At 40.9% G+C, this 25051-nt stretch overlaps 1 protein-coding gene across 1 annotated transcript in view; it reads left to right on the forward strand.

Annotated features, from left to right (window-relative positions):
• The window catches only part of masp2 (MBL associated serine protease 2), a 63837-nt gene that overhangs the window by 37152 nt on the left and 1634 nt on the right, over window positions 1-25051 (forward strand). The window contains exons 6-10 of the mRNA XM_028807612.2: window positions 8456-8603; window positions 11921-12039; window positions 13627-13705; window positions 21334-21459; window positions 23834-23908. Of these exons, the coding sequence (XP_028663445.1) occupies window positions 8456-8603; window positions 11921-12039; window positions 13627-13705; window positions 21334-21459; window positions 23834-23908 (547 nt within the window). The remainder of the gene's footprint in view (window positions 1-8455; window positions 8604-11920; window positions 12040-13626; window positions 13706-21333; window positions 21460-23833; window positions 23909-25051) is intronic.

Here is a 25051-nt window from a genome sequence, read left to right on the forward strand (position 1 = left end):
AAGTTACATTTTTCGATTGGCTTTTTATAATCTCTTCTTCCTCTCCCTTCCCCTTATTTCTTAAAAATAAACATAATATCCTTTACTTAAGCATTTTATTTTAGTACGGGCCATCTGTTCTTATTTTTTTTACTTTTCAAATAGATCCTAAAAAGGAAAGGTCATCTTTCCTGTGTCAAACAGACACATTTCTAAAGAAACTGGAAATTGTCCCCGGTTAGCTTACTGCACCCTGTCTTATAGCAGATGCCTGTATGAATAACCTGCCGTTATAGCAAAGCTGCTGTGTCAGCTATTAACCATAAGTAGCTTGCAAGCAGTTAATTTTTCTTTCACAAGAGTATTTCAGTGATGATATAAAGGTTCCGCTTGATTCAACCCTCTGAAACCAGAAAATCAGCTAAGGAGGTCAAATTTAGCAGAAGTTATGTTTTTGTTATAACTAGTACAAACAACAAGGGACAAATAACAGGAGAACACAAAAATACAAATGTTAAGCACCAGCCTTGCAGCCATTCTGGTTGTTGATTACCTCTCAACAAGTTGCTTGGTTTCCATAAAAGTCTCCCTTCGTTTGGTCTCTGGCCTCTCTTTCTTCTGGCCACTTTATGGGCCTATAGCTTGAAGTGGCTGTTATTATCATCCCATGGTCACTTCTGGATTAGGTCAGAATTACTTGTGGGGCCAAAGTTGGGTTTTTAAAGTCAGGAAAACTAGATGACAATGCCCTCTAGAAGTCCCAGAGACCAATGTGTGCTTTAATGGCACTACAGAGCAAGTCCAGGTTTTTAGAATGTTCACTATTTTACAAGATGTGTAGTCTTTGGGAATTATTGCAAGCAGAAAGGGTAAGTTGGTAATGAAAATACATGCAATAAATCATGAGACATGTCAGTGTACTCAAAGCAACTTGAATGGTCAATTTATTAACTCAAATTAACAAAGAAAAAGGATAAACATAGGAAAGATGTTCATATAATAACTGGAAAAATGGCTTGCCATGTTGCTCCTCCCAGTGCCACACAGAACCACTTCTATCTTCACCTATCTCATCCTCTGAACTTTAGATGTAACTCCTGTTATAGAAACATAGGAGAAATGAAAGTGTATTGGGGTCTGTTATAAAGTTGAAATTAAAAAAAGTGTATTTAAAACTCAAAAATGAGTCTTCTTAGACCAGAGTCTTATTCTGAATCTTGAAGATGGAGGTTCTTCCGGTCCTATGGCTGCCAGGCAGGAGAGATGGGTCCAAGTGGGCAGACACCGGAAGTCATGTGAGGAGAGCTGTCAGTCTTCTGGTCTACAGAGGGAGGAAAAGAGAGAGTATTAGAACACAGTGCCAGCTCCTGGATTGGTTTAGAATTTCTATCCCTTAAAATGCCTTTGATGTACACATGTGTGACAGTACTCTTCCTTAGCCCAGATCCGTCAGGTTGGGAGATCCGAACTATGAAGTCATGGACATGAGAAAGGGCATTAGCGTTAGCATGGAGAGTACCCTGACAATGTAGGACTCTGAACTTATATGGCTGTAGGCCCAAGAACAACCTGGTGACATGGGGATTCGACTCCTTCCACTGCAAATGTGCAAGGTCCATCACCAGAGTGAATTTATGACCTCAGCTGGTTAATAGCCCATTTAATCATAAGGGCCTCTCTCACACCTGGTCTCACAAATTCAGTAATTTCTGGCTCAGACACATAATGGACACTTCGGCTCGGCACGGATCCCAGACCTGTATATAAAGCATCTGTAAGATTAAAGGCAAGGAAAAATCAAGTGTAATTAATGTAGATGCTGAAATGAGGGCCAGTTTCATGTCACAGAATGCAGCTTCTGAATTTTCATCCCACACCACCGCGTTGGGTGCTCACTTCCTTGATAAATTTCTCATGGGTGCTGCCCTCTCAGAGAAGCGATGGACAGACCAGTGGTAATACCCTACTAACCTCCAGAAAGCTTGAATCTGCCACTTGGTTTTCAGATGGGGCAGATCCTTAATGGCATCAACCTTGGCACATTGTAGTCGTACAGTACCTATGCCCACCAAGTAGCCCAAATATTTAGCTTCAGTCTGCCCAAAAAACACTTTTTAGGGTTGATCCTAAGCCATGCTTTCCTTAGTGTCAAAAGCACTACACATACCTGCAGCACAGATGGATGGACCCAGTACTGCCAATGGCTAGTTTGGGTACTTACTAAGCATGGTGTTTGCCAGTACCCTTTCTTCATGTTAAGCTTGGTCAGGAACTGAGCCTTGTCATGTCACTCGGGGAGCTCATCTACTTGCGGCATCAGGAAGGCATTGAACTGTTAAACTTGATTTAGCCAGAGGAAGTCATTGCAATGGCACCAACTTCTGTCTGGTTTTGGGACTAGTACAATGGGCTGGACCAGAACTTAGACTCTCTTCTATCATACCAAGATCCAGCATCCGTCTATTCTCAAGATCTACTTCTGTTGTTTGGCTTCCTGGAGGCAGTGCAGGTGTTCTTGGACTATGACCTCTGGCTCTGTAATTATGTCTTCGGCAATAAGGGACGTTCTTCCAAACTGCTCGTTCATCACTTCCAGGACAGACAGGATGGCTCTTTGAAGCTCTTGTTACTGTTTGGTTGTTAAATTAGACCCGTGGTTAAGGGCTTTAGACTGAGTGAAGAAGAAACAAGGTTGTCTGGAGTAGGGATCTGGGTCTCTCTTATTCCACTGTTTCAACAAAGGAATGTGCTATACACTCTCTACTGGTCAGTGATTTGGAGAATAAGGAGAGGTTAGGTATGAGCCAGTTCACAAACCTCGGAACTAACAACAACAACCTTATCTCTTCCTCATGTTCATCTACGCAATATAACAAATAGTTATTAATAACAAAGTGCGGCCTCTGTAGCATGGGAACATTTTTACGTTGTGCATCAATCACAGTGACCACATTCATGGCAAACTTAAGGGAATTGTTATTCCAGTGTTCTCTTGTAAATGATACTACCATTTGCCTAAATTGAAAGTGTAACTTCAAGAGGGGATCTGGTACAACCTTATGGGACAGAGCAATGCTACACAACATTTCATCCTCCATCTCTGTAGAGATGTCTGAGTGTGATGGCATTGTGTCAGCCATGTCTGTGAGTAGCCATGTGACCCTGCTCGGAAGCCAGCGGATAATGGGGTACGGAGACAGTTTGAGACGGGTTATTGCCATCAATGGTGAGGCCCAGTGTTTTAGTAGAGGTGGTATGTGTCTTACTGCTTTTACTTTAAAGCAGTCCTGCACCAAGATTATGGAGAAAGGGGGGCTGCGTATGACAGCCACCCTGATCTTATGAGTTAGCCCTTGATAAGTGATAATACATGTGACAGACCAGTACCATCAAGTTTCCCCAAGGATACAGGTTAGAGTGGTCAATTCCAAGGTTTTTAGTTGCAAACTTCATTTACATAATCATAGCAACTTAGTTCAACCAATCTGAATTGATTTTGTCATAAGTTGAAGGGGGAGGCTTGTGTGTGTATGTTGAAGTTCAATACATAAAAAATGCAGCATTAAGGAATAAAGAACACAAGTGTTTTAGACCTCGCAAACAAGAGAGCCTCATCTGTCTGATGCCTCTTGTTTTATGTACAACAGTAGAATGGCAAAAAGCAAAAAAAGACTGACATTATGGTTGTACTCACTGTACCTGTAAAGCATTTGTGTAGCACCTGCTCTGTCAGGCTGTTAGGAAAATGGGGCAAGATGACGATACTTTGGAAATGTGCTGGAAAGTCACCATAGTGTTGTGTAATTTGTAATGCTCTGCAATTTCTCATGATAAGAACATAAGAAATTTGGCATATAAGATGAAGCCATTCAGTCCATCAAGCTTATTTATTTAGCTTAGTAGTTAAGCTTTCTCCATATCTCACCCTTCTTCAACTATATGCCTCGGTAGCTTTTTCAAGATTCCTCCAACTCTTTCTGTAAAGATGTGACTCCAGGTTTTAGACTTAAATGCACTTCCCCTTAATTTCTCTGGTGTCCTCTAAAGTGTGATTCACTATATTCAGGCAATGAGATTAGCAACTGTAGCTGACAAATTTGAAATCCCCTGTAATGAGATACCAGCTTTAGTTAGCCTAGGAGTGTAGAGAAAAGCCAAGCAAAATGACACCTTTTATTGGCTAACTAAAAAGATTACAATATGCAAGCTTTCAAGGCAACTCAGGCCCCTTCTTCAGGCAAGATGAGGAGGAAATACAGGCAATAGTATAAAGGCTTGCACGCAGTCTGCCATCTTTAAACTGCATTCCTGGATCACTTCCAGAATCTCTTCTGACATCACAAATGGCCTATGTTTGCTCCAAGGACTACAAATCCCATTAATGGTTCCTGGTGTTCTTGAGCCTCTATATGTTTATTTTGCCCTAAAGGGCTCGACTGCCAATGTGGCTTCCTCTGCTTAATGCTTTGTTAGGAGGACAGCATTGTCTCATATATTTGCTTCTGAGATTATGTGTTCTCTGATAGCTAGGAAGTGATGTTAGCTCTGGCATTTACTCTCCAGTCCAGGAAGCCATTCATCTCTGCCCACTATTGTGTCGCCTGCCCAGCTACTGTGTTCTCACACTGAAATCTGCAGGGGCCCTCTTTCTAACAGCATGGCTGTCTCTCATGCCTCTCTCTTTACTGAGAGTTAGTCATGCTATCTTGGTAGTACTCTCACTGATGGCAAACTCTTGCATAGGTGGGCATCACTTCACAGTGTGAATTTTGCACATTCTCTCCATAAAATTGTGAGTTTTCCCCATGTGCTCTGATTTTCTTTTATATCTTCAACATATGCAGTTTAGGTAGGGCAATTAGCAACTTTCAGGTACATTCATGTGTGTGGCAGTTTACCTTTTGATGGGCTAGCGTCACCAGCTTTCCACTGTTGCAGATGAGACTGCCATTATTTAATGGAAGATGCATTTAGTAAAAATTTATGAGGAAAGTGTGAAGGGGTACCTTCTGGGCAAAAGGTTGCCTGTGCCAAAGTCATCATCTGGATTGCTCAGAACAAAAAACCTCAAGCAAAGAAGAAGAGAGACACACAGAGAGAATCACACTGACAGCAGGACAGGCCGGGCATACAGTATATTGCTGTGGGAGTGCTGCGACTGCTTGAGGGTACTGCTCCCTCTACATGTGGTAGATACCATAGAGGGGCAGTAGATAGGGTGCCACTTTAACAGAAAGAAGTGCAGTGCACAGGGAATTCAGTATGCCAGCAAGAGTCGCAATAGGTCGCAATAACGTCTGGTGTCAGCACATTGAGCTCCAGCTAGAAAAGCTGTGGTGAAGGTACACATACTTGAGATCATCCAGAAGTGAATGGTAGGTTGCTAATATTCTCTTGTCTACCAGCTGGAGGGCACACTGCAAAATATGAGACTATGCTCTCTGCAAGAGAGAGGACATCTGAGAGGTTGTTTGTGAGACTAAGTACTATAGGAGCTACTGAAACCTCACATGTGGGTGACACCAGGGCCCAGTAAAGGGTGTTTTAGCTTGGGGGTCTCTGGTACTAAAGTTGAACCAGTCCATATATGGGAGTTGATTCGGGACAGGATTTAAAGTCATTTCACGGCTAGAGGCACATTAAGTCTAGAGTCAAGAGAAACCTGGGATTGAAGTTTAAAGATAGGGGGATGGGAATTGAGGAATTAATTGCATTGTTATACTTCTGACCCCGTGACCCTGTGTTTGGATTCAGCGGGTTGGATAATTAATGGATGGATACTTCTGAGGTGGGAAATGGTTGAGGTACCCTATCACACAGGGGACACAAGGCTCGAGTAGCATGACCCCAGAAAAGTAACAAGATTATGATTGTAATCCATTTACTGTACTTAGTTACTATTGTAAATGAAGGAGACAACAAGTCATAAAGAGATGGGGCACCTAAGTGAAGCCTGTATAATTAGAAATTTGTTTAAATGAAAAGAAACACAAATATATGTTCTCAGATGCGAGTCAGAATGTTGACTGAAGCCATCATGGAGGTGTAGCAGGTTTTCAGGTGGACACAATGGAAGAGGCAGGTTCAGGATGCTGGAAGATGGAAGTGACATCAGAAATGGAATGTCTGTCAATCATCAGTTCTGCAGAAGCAGGAAATTAAAAGGCTTTAAAAGACAGTGACATCTTCAATCAACTACGTAATTGCTAGCCTGAACCATCAGGAGATAGCCAGTAGACTTCAGCCAGGAAGAACCGTCTTGGATTGGGTTGACAACCAAGTTGTGGTCCCTACCATCATGAAAGGAGAAGAAAGAGATGATGACTTGAGCAGTTATTAGGATAGAAGAAGACTTGTACAAAATCAAGGCAATTAGGCATTGTTAGAAGAGTAGCTGGACTACATGGGATTGGGCAATCAACAAAGCATTGATACGTGGAAGATACCACCAGGGCCGGATTAAGGCCAACAATGGTGCCCCGTCGACTCTACCATTACTTACCTGACAAGATATTAAGTGGTGCAGGGAAAATTAGAGATTAACATGTGCCTTGTTTATGTGAAAAAATAGTAAAAGAAATAATAAAATAAAGAGCGTATGAGTCTGCTACACACAGCAGATGTATTAAATACTAGCCAGACCAAGCCAATTGTATTTACACTTGATGGAAGCAAAACTCTTACTCCATGAGATGGAAACAAATATGATATATGATGACACCTTCAAACAAACATGTTTTTGACAATGCAGATTAAAGTTGAACACTGAAGATCAGGACAATAAGAAAATAATTGGTGAGTGTGACATTAAAAGAGTTAAGGGCAAGATAGCTAATAATAAAAACTTTGTGATGACCCATTTCCTTGGTGCCATAAGCATGTTCTTATTTTTCTTGACGGTTAATCCAGGGCTGGATACTACAGACCAGACTGAGATGTATGGTTAGGGCTAGCTGAAACGTTCTTCCAAGTTCCAGGTTCCTGACCAAGCGGTATGGCTCTGAAGCAAAGAGCTCCCTCTGTGGTGCCTCAAATGCAAGTCTTTGACATATTTTGTTGAGTTGCCGGACAGTGTATCACAAGGTTGATATAGGTGTTAACACAATCAAGTTCTATTGTGATTTTGGAGTAAGGCAAAAAAGAGAGAATTAACAGTCCTCCACCCACAAAAATGGCTAACCCACTTTGTCAAACAAGCAGTAAAAGCACAGGGAAACACCTGGAGGTAGAAAGAAACAATCATTGTTCCTGCAGATGACTGAGTAATGAGACTAGACCTGAATCATCAGCTTTGCTTTTCTACTGACATTTCTTCAGCCATATTAATGCCAGACATCATGGTATGGTCAGCATCAGCCAAAATGTTCATTACAGTTGAGCTGATTATCACATTGAAGGAAGGAAGGGAGGAACCCCATGAGAGGAAATCCCAGAAATACTTAGAGATGGTGGCTTAATGTAGGGAGGAAGGAAGGAAGGAGGGCATCCATCTATGCAATGGCAGGGGGCTTACCAAAGCTTTGTGGGAACATCAACTCAGCCTCTATTGACATCAGCAAATCATACAAAGAGTCAGTGGAGGCAGAAAATGTAAGTTTTTGGCTTTGGCTAAGGAAGAGAGACAAGACCTGAGGAGCACAAGTTTTGTGAGGGCAGCAGGATTTGATAAGCAGAGCTAGAGAGCCTTTCACTGTACCCAGAGCAGGCTTAACAGCTTGAAGAAATAGATCTTGAGGCATCACTGCAACTGACCCACCATCAGGATTTTTATAATGGGAGAAGTCACACTGATATAAAACATGAAGATGAAAGCCATGTAAACATTTATTTTCTTTTATACCATGTGTAATGCTTCCTAATGGTCTTATGCAAACACATTTTTGTCTCTCATAGTTAGTGCAAATGTCACATGTATTATTGTTTAGCAATTCCAAATATGGTGGGTGGCAGGGTCAAATGCTGGAAAAAAATAAACACAGGCAATGTTTTTTGGTGGGGAGGCAAATGTTGTTGAGTGCCTGGTGCACCACTCAATCATGCCACTAAAAAGTTGACTCGTCTGACTTGCATATTTTATAATTATTGAAAAACTTCAAGTGCTAAATGAAAATTATTATTGATTTACCAAGTCATTGCCCAGTGCGGTGCCTTCCATATTGCCTTCCTGTTCCCCCGATTGCTGAGAATCTGTCAACCTGATTGAGAAAGCCAAAGAAATGGAGCCTGCTGTTCATTCTCATTAAGGATTTTAAGCAAAATTAAATATAGTCCTAACTTTCATTTGCATAGTTGCTTAATGTCGTGGCTGTAGTGTTGATGTAAGTGCTAATTCAATGTTAATAGTACCAACTATTTTTACAACTGGGACTTTAATTGGTCTGTGTATTTTTCTATTAGCCATATCGGCATGACTGCTTTAAATTGATTAACTTTTATTTGAGATACATATGTCTCAATAATGGCTTTCTTTCTGCAGATTAAAACACAAAAACAGGATCATGGGCCTTTCTGTGGGGCAACCCTGCCAGCCAAAATAAACACCAACAGCTATGAAGTGGACATCACATTTAAAACAGATGGGTCAGGATCAAACACAGGGTGGAAAATTAAATACACCACCACAGGTATGCCATTCTTCTTTTTTGAAAAAGTTTGCTGTGCTAGTCAAGCTCAGGGTTTGAAGGTTTATAAGCAAGAGTATAGCGCCTGATCATGAAGTGGTCATTTCATGCTGAGACATTTGGTCTGGAGCTACTGTACAAGAAGTGAAGCACATCCACACAGCACAGAGACGTCAGGCTTCACTCACAAAGTATCCTCCTTGGACATTCCCATGATTTCCTCATGAAAATTTACTAGTATTAATCTCCATTTGCCTGACCTCTGCTCCCAAAGTGGACCATGGAATCCTTCAGGAGCTCCATTCATTTTAAAGCTGGGACCTGTAGGGTACTGATGTAATGGTTTTCATAGGGGACTTATTGCACTGAACTTGTTGAAACAGGAGCCATCAAACATTGTTGATTGCCTCTTTTCTGGGGGGTGTTTATAATAACACACGGAGCTCATCAACGATTAAGAGAATTTCAAATAATTGATCACCTTCATAGCATTTCGGTTGACACCAGCAACATTTGTTGGCACTCATTGAAAGACAATGTAATAATAAATGAGCTTCCATCCTGGCATTTTTCTAAATGATGGCAAGGGCTGACAAATATTGACAAAATCTGCTTCATTTGAGCAAAACACAAGTGAGGGATGATCACAGGAAGAACATATAGAGTGTCAAAAGAAATATGTGACCCCTTTGGCCTTGTTTTCAACACTTCTTCTTTCGGCTACTTCCGTTAGGGGTTGCCACAGCGGATCATCTTCTTCCATATCTTTCTGTCCTCAGCATCTTGTTCTATTGCACCCATCACCTGCATGTCCTCTCTCCCCACATCCATAAACCTTCGCTTAGGCCGTCCTCTTTTCCTCTTTCCTGGCAGCTCTATCCTTAGTACCCTTCTCCCAATATACCCATCATCTTTTCTCTGCTCATGTCCAAACCAATGCAATCTCGCCTTTCTGACTTTGTCTCCCAACTGTCCAACCTGAGCTGCCTTGTTTTCAACACTGATTAGTCATAAAATATGATCTGATCTTCATCTAAGTCACAATTATAGACAAACACAATATGCATAAGCTAATAAAAAAAACAATTAAATCAATTCATTTCAAATCTTATCAATTAAAAATTCTGTAAATAAAACCATTGAAATACTCTGACAAATGCAGTAAGAAAGGAAAAACAGTTAAGCGCGGCTTTAATATATTACCTTTCCATTGTTTGACGTCCTTTCATCATTTCTGAAAAACAAAAAATCCTAGGTGAAAAAGATAAACATACTGTTTTATAAATTACTTTTTAGGAACTGATAACAGATTAGAATGCAATACTACATTTGCACAGTTGCATTTCAGTTACCTTTAACCATCTAATGCATATGATGGGCATTCTCAAACTCTGTTAAAAAAAGAAAACACACAGAGAAACTTTCAGAGAATCCGCAGTGGCATTTTCATGCCGATGCTGCTCATATGCTCTCCATGTAATAGCTTTTAGTACCCACTTTACATCCTTTTGATTATCCGCTACATGTTTTTATCTCAACTAAAATAATCCTTTGTTATAATGATTTGCTTCATCGATTAAACTTCACCGCATAAATTTTGTCATTTTTCCCTGTTTAAGTTATCTGTCTAAAATCAGTTAATGCTCCTTCAACTATTTCTTTTTTTACTCTATATTCTAGTAGTATATAACACAGAGAAATGCATTTACGTAACCACAAAATAAGGAGACAGACACCACATTTCTGTACTGTTCATCTCCTCAGGGCAGTTTATTCGGGTGCGTAGTTGCATTTTGCAGGACTATATCCTTTTTTCCCACAAATCTGCTATGTAGCTCTTCATGCTAAGCTGGCAGGCTCTTAAGCCTCTTAAACCACCTGTTTCCTATGAGTAAAAGAAAAAGAAATCCCTTTAGTTGTAAATTAATTTGAAATGACATTAAAAATGTGTGTCGGAGGCAGTCCCTTCTTTATAACATACTCATATTTGCAACACTACAATCGAAGAGTGATGTGGGATTGCTTTTCAGTACTGGGAGCAGGAGCTGGAGCTCAGTGGAGCAGAACAGGCAGCCATGAGACCCAGCAGGCATCTTAGTGTGCCACTGTAGTAAACAGCAAAACAGCGCTTGTTAACTATTGAGTTTTGCAACGTCCTTAAGCTTCTTGCAATTTTCTCTTTCCATTTTACAACATGATCACATCTCTTTTTTACTGTCCAGAACATCTTCCTGCCTTCGGTTATCTGTCCACCCAATTGATTACTGGTGCTATTTACATGGCTTATCAATCACTTCCTCAGAGTCCTTCATTTCGTCAGTCAGTCACTTTCCAACCCTAACACAGGGTCACGGGGGTCTGCTGGAGCCAATCCCAGCGAGCACAGGGCGGAAAGCAGAAACAAATCCCGGGCAGGGTGCCAGCCCACCACAGGGCACACACACACACCAAGCACACACTAGGGACAATTTAGAATCGCCAATGCACCTAACCTGCATGTCTTTGGACTGTGGGAGGAAACCGGAGCACCCGGAGGAAATCTACGCAGACACGGGGAAGAACATGCAAACTCCATGCAGGGAGGACCCGGTAAGCGAACCCAGGTCTCCTAACTGCGAGGCAGCAGCGCTACCCACTGCGCCACCGTGCCGCCCTGCCGAAAGTGTAAGTTAGCATAATATGTGTTGGCTATATTTTTTTTCTATAACTTCATCAAATTTCAATCAACATTTTTGAGATCATGGGGTATTTAATTTTCCTATTGTGATTTGGGGTTACCGCTAAATATTAGTATTTCGAAATGTCCTTTCTTAGCAGATATCTAGTTTCCTAGTTGTAACATCCTGCCAAATGTCAGCTGTTTAAGAAAATGGGAAATAGGTTTTTGGTGATAAGTGAGTGAGTAAAATTCATCCATCCATTATCCAACCCACTATATCCTAACTACAGGGTCACAGGGGTCTGCTGGAGTCAATCCCAGCCAACACAGGGCACAAGGCAGGAAACAAACCCCAGGCAAGACGCCAGCCCACCGCAGGGCACACACACACACACCAAGCACACACTAGGGACAATTTAGAATCGCCAAGGCACTTAACCTGCATGTCTTTGGACGTGAGTGAGTAAAATTATAATAAAATTATATATATAGGTGTTCCCCATTTCTGCTATACTCTTCCTGTTCTCATTGACCTTGTGATCAGGAAAATAGCAATGCTGCATGGGAATGAGAGGTTTGTTGGGATTCAATTCAATGATTTGGGTTTGCACTCCCTTTTAAGTTTCTCAACTCCTAAATTTGATTTTTTTTTCCTTACCAGCTATGCCTTGTCCAGATCCAGTAGCACCTGCTCATGGACGCCTCTCACCCAAGCAAGCAAAATATATCTTTAAAGATCGCTTTGTACTGACCTGTGATCGTGGCTATGAGCTCCTCTGGGTAGGTATGGCCTGTACTCAAGATACTATGAGCCACAAGTGTGAGCAAACTGGTCACTTCTGATTTCAGCTTTTCATAGTTTGTGGAGGTTGAAAGACTTGTCTCAGGCCCTGGGCTTGTTAGGGACCTAGAACAGTTTGTGGAGGAATTTATTGTTTTTGTAGTACACTATCTCCAAGAGCAGTGGTGACTACTGCGATTGGCTACAGCGGGCAGGAATGAAGAATGACTTGAAAAGAGTAGGCTGCTACATAAAATCTGCTCCCTGATTGCGTGATAAAAGCAGCCTCCAACCTCAGCCAGATTTTAGTAATAGCTGACTGAGTGATCCTTTTAAAGATCCCAGTCAGAAATTAATGAGAAATTACTTTCTTACAGTATTTACAATGATGTACCAAAACAGACCAAACAGTTCTGCAAACCTGTCCTTTGAAAGGGAGCTTGCAGTTTAAGTGAGTTTTGCGTCATTCATGATTTCTCAATTGGAAAATCTCAGATGTCAGATTCTGTAGAAGTAAGGTATAACCTGTGTGGTGAATGGCCGGCATTTCAGTCTGGTCGGGACGTCCCTCCATGGGAGAAAACAGACTTTTCAGGACACTACATCCCCCGGAATGCTAGATGGCAGCTCCCCTGGATAGAAATGGCTCCTCAGATTCCCACAGGGCAGCATGGGACATGGAGTCTGTATCCTCAGCCCTGTTGGGTGCTGTGGGTGCCGCCAGGGGGAGCTCACAAAGAACCAGGGGGATATTACGAGGGCGTCGGGGTCACGAGGACAGAAGCCCGTAGTACTTCCGGGACGCTTGATAAAGGAAGATGTGATGGTGACCTTGAGAAGAAATACTTCCGTGTCACGAAGTATAAAAGGACTATGGGAAACCCCAGCAGACCGAGCCGGAGTTGGGTGGGAGTGTGACAGAGCTGCTGGGTGTTGGAGGATTGTTGTATTGATGATTAATGTGCTTATTATTGTTTATTAAGAATTGTGGAAGAAATTATTATTAAAATCTTCTTGGTGTTTTACACGTGTGTCTGGGACGTCTGTCTGGTGGGTTCAACGGGGCAACAGCGACCCCTAGCGTCCACACCTGTTATTTACTACATGTGTTTTACATGATGTTAAAAGTATTTTATTGCATTTGGTGTGCAGTGTTACATAATATGAGCTAACATTTTTTTGCATTTGGCTTGAAATATTAAAAAAAATCCATGCTGGTAATGTTTTGTATTTGGGTTGAAATATTACATAGTACTGTATATGTTTATAATATCTAAATTGGCCCTAAAATGTGTTTGGTTTGTGTGTACAGTATGTGTGTTTGGTTTAATTAAATAAGATACACGTTGATAACATTCTGTTATTAATGGTGTTGTTAAATGGTCAATGCGTTGTGTAGCTGAGGCTGAGGAATGACCCATTAGTACAAATCTTTACCAGGCCCTGACATGTATAATATTGTACCCCTGACTTTGACCTTACTGAAAAATCTTTAAGGTTCTCTGTCTCTCCTGTACTTGTCTGCTTGTCTACTTTCGTTATCATGAATTCATTTTCTTCTGCCAATGTTTTCATTTTTTTTAAAGGGAAACCAAGAGATCCCATCTTTTGAAGCTGTTTGTCAGAAAAATGGCACATGGGACAAACCAATGCCAAAGTGTAGCTGTGAGTAACTCTTTAATGCTTCTTTCATTGGATGATGGGGTGTGAAACAAATACAATTTGCCAGGGGTTACCCATTCGATTGGTGAGCCCATAGTAGCCAGGTTATGGGTCAGAAGGAGGAAAACAGCCCACTAGGATATAAGGTGGAAGATCCCAGGGCACAGTGGGGAAAAGTCTGAAGATAACTGGACTGATTCAGGGGCTTTCACCAGGAAGTACTCTCCAGTATGGTTTGCTGTGCGTCAGAGAAGGTCATTATCTAAGAACTGGCCTGAATTAGGTTAAACAAAAAGGGAATTGTACATTTGCAGTGTATTATATAGTCAGAACTCCAGAAGAGCATTACAAGGGGGCAAGGAAGTTAGGGGAATGCTTCAGTGTGTTGGGACAAGGACCTTTGCATTCATCCTCTAGAAAGGAGTGCACACATATGTATGCAGCAAGTAATTATGGAAGTTTTAAGGTCCTGTTTCTACTTCTACAGTCTGACCTGTATTCCCAAATTGGGTTACTTGAAAAAATAAAGGTAACATTTTTTCTTAATGACATTGAGATCAGTGGTTGTCATGTCATGTCCTGTCCTGTCCTAGAGGGCCATTGTGGCTGCAGGTTTTTGTTCCACTCAGTTTCACAATCAGTGAATCATTTTATTGCAAATTGATGAATTTGTTTAACTAGCTGGTTTTTTTTGCCTCTTATTCTGCTTTCACCAAAGTTCAGTAGTGTGAAATTTATGTTTATAAGAAATGTAGACATGTTTGTACTTTTTCCATTGCTTTAAATGCATATGTCTCTTTTGTCATTTTCCTATAAATTCATCTTTTTTCAGTGATATTTGCTCCTTTAATTATATCATAACAATGACAGTTAATGACAAGTGGAGCCTAATGACACTGAATTGGAAAAGGATACAGCTACTTCATTTCAGATCCACTAATGTGGTGGTCATTACTAAGTAATGATTTAAATAACCTGGAAGTTTTGATAAGGATGATGAAACTTTTAAAAAGTAAGAAAAAATGGATTAACACCAAAGCATAAAAACTGGAAAATAATAGCTTGCTTAATTAAAGTAGGAGTCTAATTAACAGCAGAAATTTGTTGATTCAAGAACCTGAAGCCACAGTGAACCCCTATGACTGAACTTGAGAACCACTGCTCTTGACTGTTTATTTTTCATGGTCAGGAGTTAAGTAACTTAGGCCCCAGAAGAAACCATATTCCAGTCAAAACTCCAAAGTCGTAACAAGAATAGCAAAATAACACTATGGTGTCAAAGCCAATGCAGAAAAAACAAATGGCAGAAAAAAAAGAACAATTGTTAGCAAAGGTTAAGATGTAATGCCTACATTGATTCTACAGAAATTCATAAAGATGTAAAACCCAGTAAAGGATCCAACAGGGAAATCTCCATACACCACCAAAATTGTCACCCTTGACATTACAAGTAGACGTGCAGATGCACATGAATTGGACCAATGAGACATAAACAACTTCTTACATGTGGTGTGTCCCATGGCATCATTAGTTTTATGCCAGTTGTTAATACTCAAGGCGGCTCAGCTGGAGTGCAACACAGATACTGTATTTGCTTTGCCTCCTATTTAAACTTAAACCGAGTTCTTTGTATTTTCTACTTTGTGCATTGTGAACAATTGCAAAGATGTTGTTAATAATGGACCGGGAGATGTTCATATTGTCAATAAACTGGAACAAAAATAGTTTTCTAGAATAATGAATTAAAACAAAATCCACAGGACCAAACCGTATGCAGACTCACACAAAAACTGCCAGGAGTCATTACCAACACTGGGAGAATATCACCAGAACCAAAGACTATGAATTGAAGCAAAAAGCGGGAAGCTATGAGCTGTAAAGCATAATGATATACTTAACACTATGAGTTTAGTACTAACACTGTTCAAGGTTTAAATCTGTAATCTTGGACAAAGAGACGAAACTTTGCACTGCGTTTTGTTGCAGAGCCTTTGGCATATGAGGCATTGCGCCCCTTGGGAGGCCATCCTTAGCAACAGTGCAATTGATATTTGCTAGAAAGAAACCAACACAATGCAGAGACTCTAAAGTGGCACTATGACACAACTTAAAATTAAATAACATAAATATTAATATCTTGCTTTAGCTAAAGAATTAATCCAAAACACACATATGGTTATGTTCTATGAAAAGAACACTCCAAGAATATTCACAACAATTTAAAATCAAATTGACAAAAGTAAAAAATTACAAAAGATATGTGAAGCCCTTGTGTGGTGGACTGATTTCTAGCTTATAAGGTGATAAATATTTTGCATGTCTTTATTTGTAAACTAGACAAAGTAAATGTAATATTAGTGTTTCAAGAGGCATGGTTTACTTCATTATTGAGAACAGTAGTTTTTTGATGGCCACCCAACTAACCCATATCCAGTCTTTAGGACTGACTGAGGATGGGGAATTTATGGTGAGCGGGATGGAGCATGTGTGTATCAGACCAGTTTGGTGAGGGTGACTGTATTTGGGCTTAGAACCTAAAAGCCATCTCCTTTAGGAAGGCCATAAGCTGACTAAACAAAACAAAAGGGGGATGAGTTGTACCTGGATGCTATTGCTCTAAAGTATGGCCATTCTTCACTACGACACCCCACTGGTATGTGTTTTGTTGTAAAAGACAGAGAGGTAAGGAGCATGCGCTGATACAGCACATTGCCACACCCACCACACGACAAACCAACTCAGGATCCAGATTAGGACCCGAGTGCAGCCATCACACTAGTTCAGATGGAGTGGAACACTGTGAGGTTTTTTATGGTGGCTGGAGTGCCAATTCTGCCACCAACCGCCAAGTTTTTCCCTGCAGGTTGGAGGGCCTACATGCAGGGCTAGATGCAGATTAACGTCATACCCAGGACGGGGTAATGGCTGGTTAAAGGCCTTGCTCAAGGGCCCAACAGAGCAGAGTCCCTTTTGGCATTTACGGGATTCGAACCGGCAACCTTCTGATTGCAAGTGCAGATCCGTAGCTTCAGAGCCACCACTCCGCCATTTGTTGTAAAAATGGTTAAAAAATTGGCCACCCCACCTTTACCTCTCTCTCTCACTGTTTTGACTTGTGAGTCCCAAAAGTTGCCCTCATGGAGCGGGGATACCGTCACAACCCCAACTACAAACAAAAAATGGCTTTGAATAATCTTTATAAAATAAAACATTTATTTTTAACAAAGACATTCTATATCACCAGAAGTGTCTTTGAGCACAAAGGAATTGCCTGAGAAGGCAAGGCAATCTACAGCAACCAAAGTCCAAATACAAAATCCAAAGGCAAAGTTGAAAACAGAGCACAGGTTCAAAAAATTCAGGAAATCAAAAAGCACAGTAAACAAAAGTAATACTCCATTCCCTAGCGCATTTGGAAGGCCCTCCAATATATAGGGTGGAGGGCAGTGATTAGCAGGTGGCCCCGCCCCTTAGGGCCCACTCACAAAACACAAGAGACATAATGTAGGCATTTTCCAATTAGAAATAGACACAAAGAACAATGTACATAATCAGCAAAAGAAACATTAATACAAATAAATTGCACACAAGTTTTCAAAACAGATAAGAAACACAATTTTTAACCCCTGACAGGGAAGAAATACTGGCTGAAACATGGCAGTACGCCCTTCATAAAGTCCAAAATGTCCATAAGTGACACAGTCCCCGCATGGGGATATGAAGAGAAGACTTGAAATAGTAAGAACATCAGGAACCATCACGCTGAGTGAATGAAACAGTCCAACACCTCCTGGCAGTCAAAAGGGCAAACAAGACTTGTGGCTGGGCACCACCTCTGGGTGGTTTCAGAAGGGAAAATGAGATTGGCGGGGTGTTACCACTTTGTGATCCCCTTCGAGCAAGCAGGTAGGGTAGACCACTTTCTGCTGGTCTCAGCAGGGCAGATGAGATTGGTGGCTGAGCACTACCTCTTCATGGTCTCAGTAGGGAAAATGACAATGGTGACTGGGCACCACCTCCAAGTGGTCTCAACAGGGTAAATGAAAGTGGTGTCTTGGCACCACCTCCTGGTGGTCTCAGCAAGACAGATGAGATAGGGGGCTGGGCACCATCTCTTGGTGGTCTCAGCAAGGCAGACGAGACAGGCCGTGATGTGACTGTGTCCCCTCTTGGAGACTCAGCCAGCGACTCAACCACATACCCTTCTGGGGACTCGGGCAGCAACTTGGGCATGGTGCCCCCTCCTGGGGTCATCACTGACAGCAATTTGGGCATGGTGCTCCCTCCTTGGTTCACTGCAGGTATCAACCTGGGCATGGTGCTCCCTCCTGGGGACACGGATGGCACCAGGGCATCTCCAAGCAGCCATTGGGAAAGGTGAGTACTTTATATAGCTATTCCTAGCTTCCTAGTCCTGGCAGCAGTGTTGATTTGAGTCTCTCAAGCTACGAAGCAGGCACCTGCTTAGAACATGGCTTGGTGGCCTTGGCATTCTTCATGCTCTCTGACATGGCCTTGCCATTCCTCGTGAGCTTCGACACAGCCTTGACATTCCTTGTTTTAATTGTCCAAGTCACGCCAGCACAGCCATAGGTCAGACGTAGGTGCCTCCACATCGTTGTTAGAAAGGAATATAAAAGACGGAGGTTCTTCGACAATTTCGGACACTTGTCCATGGTTTCAGTTTTATTCTCTGACACTGTTTTATATATAATTTCCAGGAGTTTTATATCCTTCATCATAATTCTGGGGAGCTTCATTTCTTCACTCGTAATCGCACGAAACATAGCAAAAGACTGGATTGAAATTTCTGCATAACTTGGAGTGGATGGATCAAAAAGATTGGTGACAAAAACTGGTGTAGGCAATAAGTCTGATATAGTTGCAAGTGCTGGGTCTTGAACTAGAGTGATCTGATCACCTGACATAGCCATAGACGGATTTATCAGAGGCTTGATCGTAGAAATAGCATCCGTTGACTTAGGAGATTCAAAAAACTCCACAATAAAAATAGGAATAACAGGCTCAAAACATTCCATAGCGAAAACAGGAGACATATCTGCAGGGGCAGGATTACTTGGCTTAGCCCTGGAAAATATATTGAATTGTTCAATGGAAAAAGTGGCATGTTGTGTCTTAATTGATTAAAAAATCAGCAAAAATATCAGTAGTAAATGGCTAAAAGCATTCTGCATCAAAAACAAGGGCCTTGATTTTTGTTTTTACCCGTGGGATTTGCACTGCTCTAGCAACATGCTTAACTGGACTGCAGGCCACGGGTTTATGTGCCATTGAAGTTGCAATGGCAGCAGGTTTATCTCTTGCATCAACTGCGTTTCTGTGACTGTCCACAGTGTAGATGGCATACTGCTCCAAAAGATCAATAACTTCAGCCTCACACTCAAGTACTTGATCATAGGTGTAGTCCTCATCTGGATTATAGATGAGGGAAAGGAAAAGAGGAAGTCTCAAATGGTAAAACTGCATAGCTGGAGCCATACCAGTGTGCAATGTTTTCCTATATTTCCAAATACATCCGTCGACTGTTGTCAAAGACTCTTTTAAAAATCATAATTTTGGCTGTACTTTGCCACAAAAAAGTGTACAGTGTGATTCAGGAAGTCCCAAAAATACTTTCAAAAGTTGCTCTCTTGAGGTAGGGGGTGTGATATCATCAAAACCCAGACTAGAAACAAAAAAGGTCCTGAATAATCTTTATGAAATAAAAGATTTATTTTTAATAAAAAATGCTCTGTAGCACCAGAAGCTCCTTACAGCACAAAGGAATTGCCTGAGATGGCAAGGCAGTTATAGCAACCAAAGTCCAAATATAGAATCTACATCAAAAACAGAGCACAGGTTGAAAATATCCAGGAAATCACAAAGCAAAAAGCACAGTAAATACAAATAGCACTCCACTCCCTAGCACATTCGAAATGAACTGCCATTAACTATGGAAGGCCCTCCAATGTACAGAGTGGAGGGAATTTCCTGGTTGTGATTGGCAGGTGGCCCCACCCCCTTGGGGGACCACCTACAAAACACATGGAACATAGTCTAGGCATTTTCCAATTAGAAATATACACAAAGAAAAATGTACACAATAAACAAAAGGAACATTAATACAAATAAATGTATACAATTGTTCTGCTTTCTTAAAATTTTTGGACATTTTTATCAATAATACATTATTAAATGTGTAACTTAACTACAGCCTACTTCTTTTCTCTGTTGAATTCCTTGAGATTACAGAAGTAGAAGGGAAGGAGGGAGGAAGTGGTAAAGTACCTGATCACAGTGTGTTTAATGTATGGTATGTTAAACATTTTATGAATGTCTACACAATAAAGAGCATAAATGGGAAAATAAGGTCACCATACTGTAGGACCTTACAAGATAAAACACCTTGTTAAATAATTCACTGGTGTAAAAATCATAACACTTTGTAAGGTTCCTTCCCTTCAGGCTTGTTAGGTTGTATGGCATGATGTGTAGGTATAGGTCAAGGGAGATTATGATTACGCTATACACACAGTTTTGGTTTCCTTAATAGAAGAAAGACATAGCAGCTCTAGAGGAAGTCCAGAGAAGGGTGACTAGACTGGTTCCAGGACAGAGAGTAATGAGCTATGAGAAAAAAATGAAAAAGCTTAAACTTTTCAGTTAAAGCAAATGGTGATGAGGAGGGAACATGAATGAAGTGTTTAAAATTATGAAGGGAATTAGAAAAGTGGTGTCCAGCAATTTTTACAATTCATTTTTCAATTAGGACACAGTTGGTAATTTGTTAAGAGTAAATTTCACAGAAACATTAGAAAGTTGTTTTTTTTTTCACAAAACGAATTATAGGCACATAAAATATATTACCAAGTAGGCTGGTAGAGAGTTGTACTTTAATAACCTGTAATCTCAACTCAGTGTTGTTTTGGAGACATTTAGAGAATGGGATTGGGAGTTTTTTGGACTGAATGATCTGATCTTTCAGAATTGTTTGGTTGCTCTAATGTTCTAATAATTTTGGTAGACTCTGATCCTGTCACATAATTTTACATTTTAAAATGTAATGTACAGTATGTCTTCTTTTTTAGCCAAGCAAAGAAATTTGCTTTTATGTAGTCTAAAAACATTATTCATTGGGGGGGGGGGGGGGGGGTGTTGTCCATCTTATCCACTAGGCAACTACCCTCTATCCATCCATCCATTATCCAACCCGCTATATCTTAACTACAGGGTCATGGGGGTCTGCTGGAGCCAATCCCAGCCAACACAGGGCGCAAGGCAGGAAACAAACCCCGGGCAGGGTGCCAGCCTACCACAGTGCGCGCGCACACACACACACACACACCAAGCACACACTAGGGACAATTTAGGATCGCCAATCCACCTAACCTGCATGTCTTTAGACTATGGGAGGAAACCGGAGCACCCAGAGGAAACCCACGCAGACACGGGGAGAACATGCAGGCTCCACGCAGGGAGGACCTGGAAAGCGAACCCGGGTCTCCTAACTGCGAGGCAGCAGTGCCACCCACTGCACCACCGTGCCGCCCAGAACTAGCCACAAGCCTAGCAGACGCCCTTGTGTCTTGAAAGATGTCCTGTTGTATTCTTGTGTTCCTGTTGTCTTTCAGTGGTCGACTGTACCCAGCCTGATGACATTGCCAACGGCAGGCCAGTGTTCACTACTACTGTTTACCAGTCTGTGGTGCAGTACAGCTGTAACACTCCTTTCTACGTGATGGAAGGCCCTGGAGATGGTAAGAGACTGTGATTAACATTACTAAGGGTAAAGCTGTTAAAACTGATGTGCAGTGCCAGTTCTTAGAGAATATGAATGTAAGAACATTTCCATTTTCCAAGCTAAACTTATCTTGAGCAGTAAACATGTGAGCACTTGTGGACAGTGTCTAGTAAAAGTATAGCATGACATAATAATACAGCAAACCAAATTAATATATAGAGGGAGAGCTAAAGCATTTCTGACATCTTACAATATAGTTCCTTTTTTAGAAATATTCAGTATCTTCAAATAGGATAGCACAGTGGTATGGCATACTATGATTCTACATCCCTTTAACTCAGTTAAACATAACTAAATAAAAAAAAATTGTCTATAACACTTACAGAGCAAGAATGATTGTTATTGTAAGAGCCATTTCCTAGATTCATGAATGTTTTGCTAGATGACAATGAATAATCTATGGGAGGTTCCTAAAACCCCCATAAGTTGAGTAAAATTGGTATATTCTAGCTATTTCTATCTGCTTTGACTAAACATTATTCTTCAGTTAGTGACCAGCCTTGCCATGTGTAAGGCGTAGAGGGCACAAGGTTTTAAACTGTGCCCATGCCTACGGGCCTATGGACCTTTTGAGTGTGTGAAGTAACTCGTGCTTATTTAAGTGCAAAACCGTACGCTTATAGTGTACAGAAGAAGAAGCTAAGAATCTTTAAGCATAGAAAAGAAGTAAAGAACTATAAGTTCAGAAATAACTAAAGTTTCTCAAGAAAAGCTAAGTTTAGAGAAGATATATTTTCCCTTTTTTCCTTTTATTTTACATGTGTAACTATTTTTTTCTTTATTCTTGTGTGGATTATTTGCCTTTAACTTTCACTAAATATTTTTAAAACGAACTTTTGGACTGAGAGATTTCTTTTGGCACGCGTTTTTCCCGTGCTTGATCTTGCCTTACACTTCGGCGGCTACAGTTATCTAAAGCTTTTAACATGGGAGTATGTAGAAGGGTCCACCAAGATATAATAAACACTTTAATGAAGCCTTGAAGTGTGCAGATAACCGCATTTTCCTGTTTTAATGGCAGAGTACTGACAGTTAATGGTTAGATATCATCACCTCATGCTCTGACCTCTAAGGGTACCCCCCACTTCTTTTTACAATTTTGCATGCATTTTATCTCAGTCGAAGCCCCCAATTTTTCAATACAATGTACACATACCAGCATATTCGAAAATCCGTGGTGGGAAAATTCTCTGGCAAAAATGATGAGTTATTTATAACTAGTCATTTAGCCTGTTACAACAACGGGCGCTAGAACAGTAGTGCATAAACATTAGTAGGAACAGTCTATATTAAATGGCAAGGGACTTTGACCTCATTCTTTTTGTTGGTCGTATTTTTCTTTCTTTCAGCCTTTCCTTTGTTGATGTTTACTTGCTGAGCTGAACGTTCTTCGTGGGCTGCCGCCATGTATTGTGTGTCTTTAATTTTCTGTGACAGTAATGCTGTCTTGCTCTATTCAATAAGGGCACGCACAAAAAGGCGAGCTTCAAAAGGGCGACCTCAATTGAGCGCGGCGAATAAAGGCGTTCGTAGATAATTTAGTTCAAATGGCTCTGGAATATGTGAGGAGCAACAAAGGTGCAGATCTTTATTTACGCGCGCCTTTATTCGCTGCGCCCAATTGAGGTCGCCCTATTGAGGCTCGCCTTTTTGTGCGTGCCCTTATTGAAGGATACCGTCTTGTACGTCCGCTGGCTTGTACCTCCGCTGGCTTGTACGTCCGTAATATACCTTTAATTTTCTCTGGCGGTAATACAGGCGTGCGCGTCGGTAATATGCCTTTAATCTCCTCTGACAGTAATATTGGCTTGTATGTGGCTGTAATATACGTCACTGTATTGTGTACCTTTAATTTCCTCTCGCAGTAATACTGGTTTGTATTTCCGTAAAACGCCTCTAACTTTCTCTGACAGTAATATCGTGCATCGCACCGTGCCCCGCGCATGCGCACTTCACCAAAAGACACCCACACACGGACACCTGGACGCACATAGGGATTTTATTAAGGAGGATGTACCACGAGAAGGAACAAGAAGCCAACAACAAAGGGCATAAAATCTGTTATTTGTTTCCAGTTCAAGTACTGACTGTAATGGAAATCAAAGGATTGGTGGAAAGGAACCCAATTGGAGGAGATGGGAACCTGTCCCCACCAAACCCTGAGCAGGTTGTGATGAATGTAAATTGCTATTATATTCTTTATTTCACAAGCATCACACAGGAAGCACACTCAGCCTACAAAAACTTGTAATCTGAATTTCATCTTTCTACCCAATAAGAAAATAACAAAAACTCAATAACTCAAAACTCTCTGTCTTCTTTTTTCACAGGAAAGTATACCTGTGATGACGATGGTTACTGGAAAAATGTCAATGGCCGCAAAGTACTTCCAGTGTGCATCCCTTGTGAGTACGGCATATGCATATCCTAATGAAGAATGACAGTCACAGACAGAATTGAAAATCTCATGCTTCTCTAACTGATAATTAGGATTTGTGCCTTTAGGGTCTATTAGAATGTAACAAGGTGTCACAATACTTAAATATAACACCTCACCTTTTTTAGATTTAGAGTTTTAGATTTTTAGTGTTTAACTGTAGAGCCCCCTTTACATTACCATGTTGGTTTGCTCACACATCACAAAGATTCTTGACTTTATACTATTGAAATACTAGAGGGCTTCGACCCCTGCTCACTTTGCTCGCCAATCCCCCGGCCTGCACTATGCGTCAGCTGCTTCACGTCTCTGCCGCTCGCGTATGTGGATTTTACTTTCACCAAACAACAAATCTTTTAATTCTCGCGGATACGCTTCTTCAAATCTCTTGGCACAAAGTCTCGTCTCGCATGACTTGAAATTATCTCATATAGAAATCCAAGAAAACTTCTTTGTCCGTGTATTTCTGATTAATTTTGTGTAAAGTACGATACTTTTGGACGTATTGATTTGTATCCATTATTGGCTGTAGAATTTCTAATACTTCCAATCATTTCACTCTTTCGATTATTTGTTGCATTACTTCTCCGTGATCATAATTATTAACCTGACCAAATCGTGTTTTCTTTGAAATTAAACTTGTAGTAGCTCTAATTGTTGTGGGACCACAGATTCACATAGCGTTTGGTTCTGAATCATGTAAATCTACGCTCTAAGCATTGATTGATGCGAACAAACAGATTATTGTAGATTCAGATATTTTGCCTGTAGTGTTTGTTGATTTCAATTTCACCAAATAACAAATATTTTATTTCTCATGGATACACCTCTTCATTGGGAAGAAACACTACTTTTCCCTGATGGCAACACGAATTAGACAATCTACAAGTCTCCGAGTTAAACTTTAAAGCCGAACAATATGTCATATCACCTATGTCCATATATTCGATCTCTTTTTGCTGTTCCGTTATTTCACCGAGTAATAATTTCTGTTTGTTTACACCAACGTTTTTAAACCTCTTTATGACATTCTGCTTTGTCATCTACTCTTTGTCTTTTATTTCTGCCCCGAGCGTGGCTAAATCTCTTGGCACAAAGTCTCGTCCTGCGG

Source organism: Erpetoichthys calabaricus, chromosome 8 (assembly GCF_900747795.2).
Source record: "Erpetoichthys calabaricus chromosome 8, fErpCal1.3, whole genome shotgun sequence".
Lineage (NCBI taxonomy): Eukaryota > Metazoa > Chordata > Cladistia > Polypteriformes > Polypteridae > Erpetoichthys > Erpetoichthys calabaricus.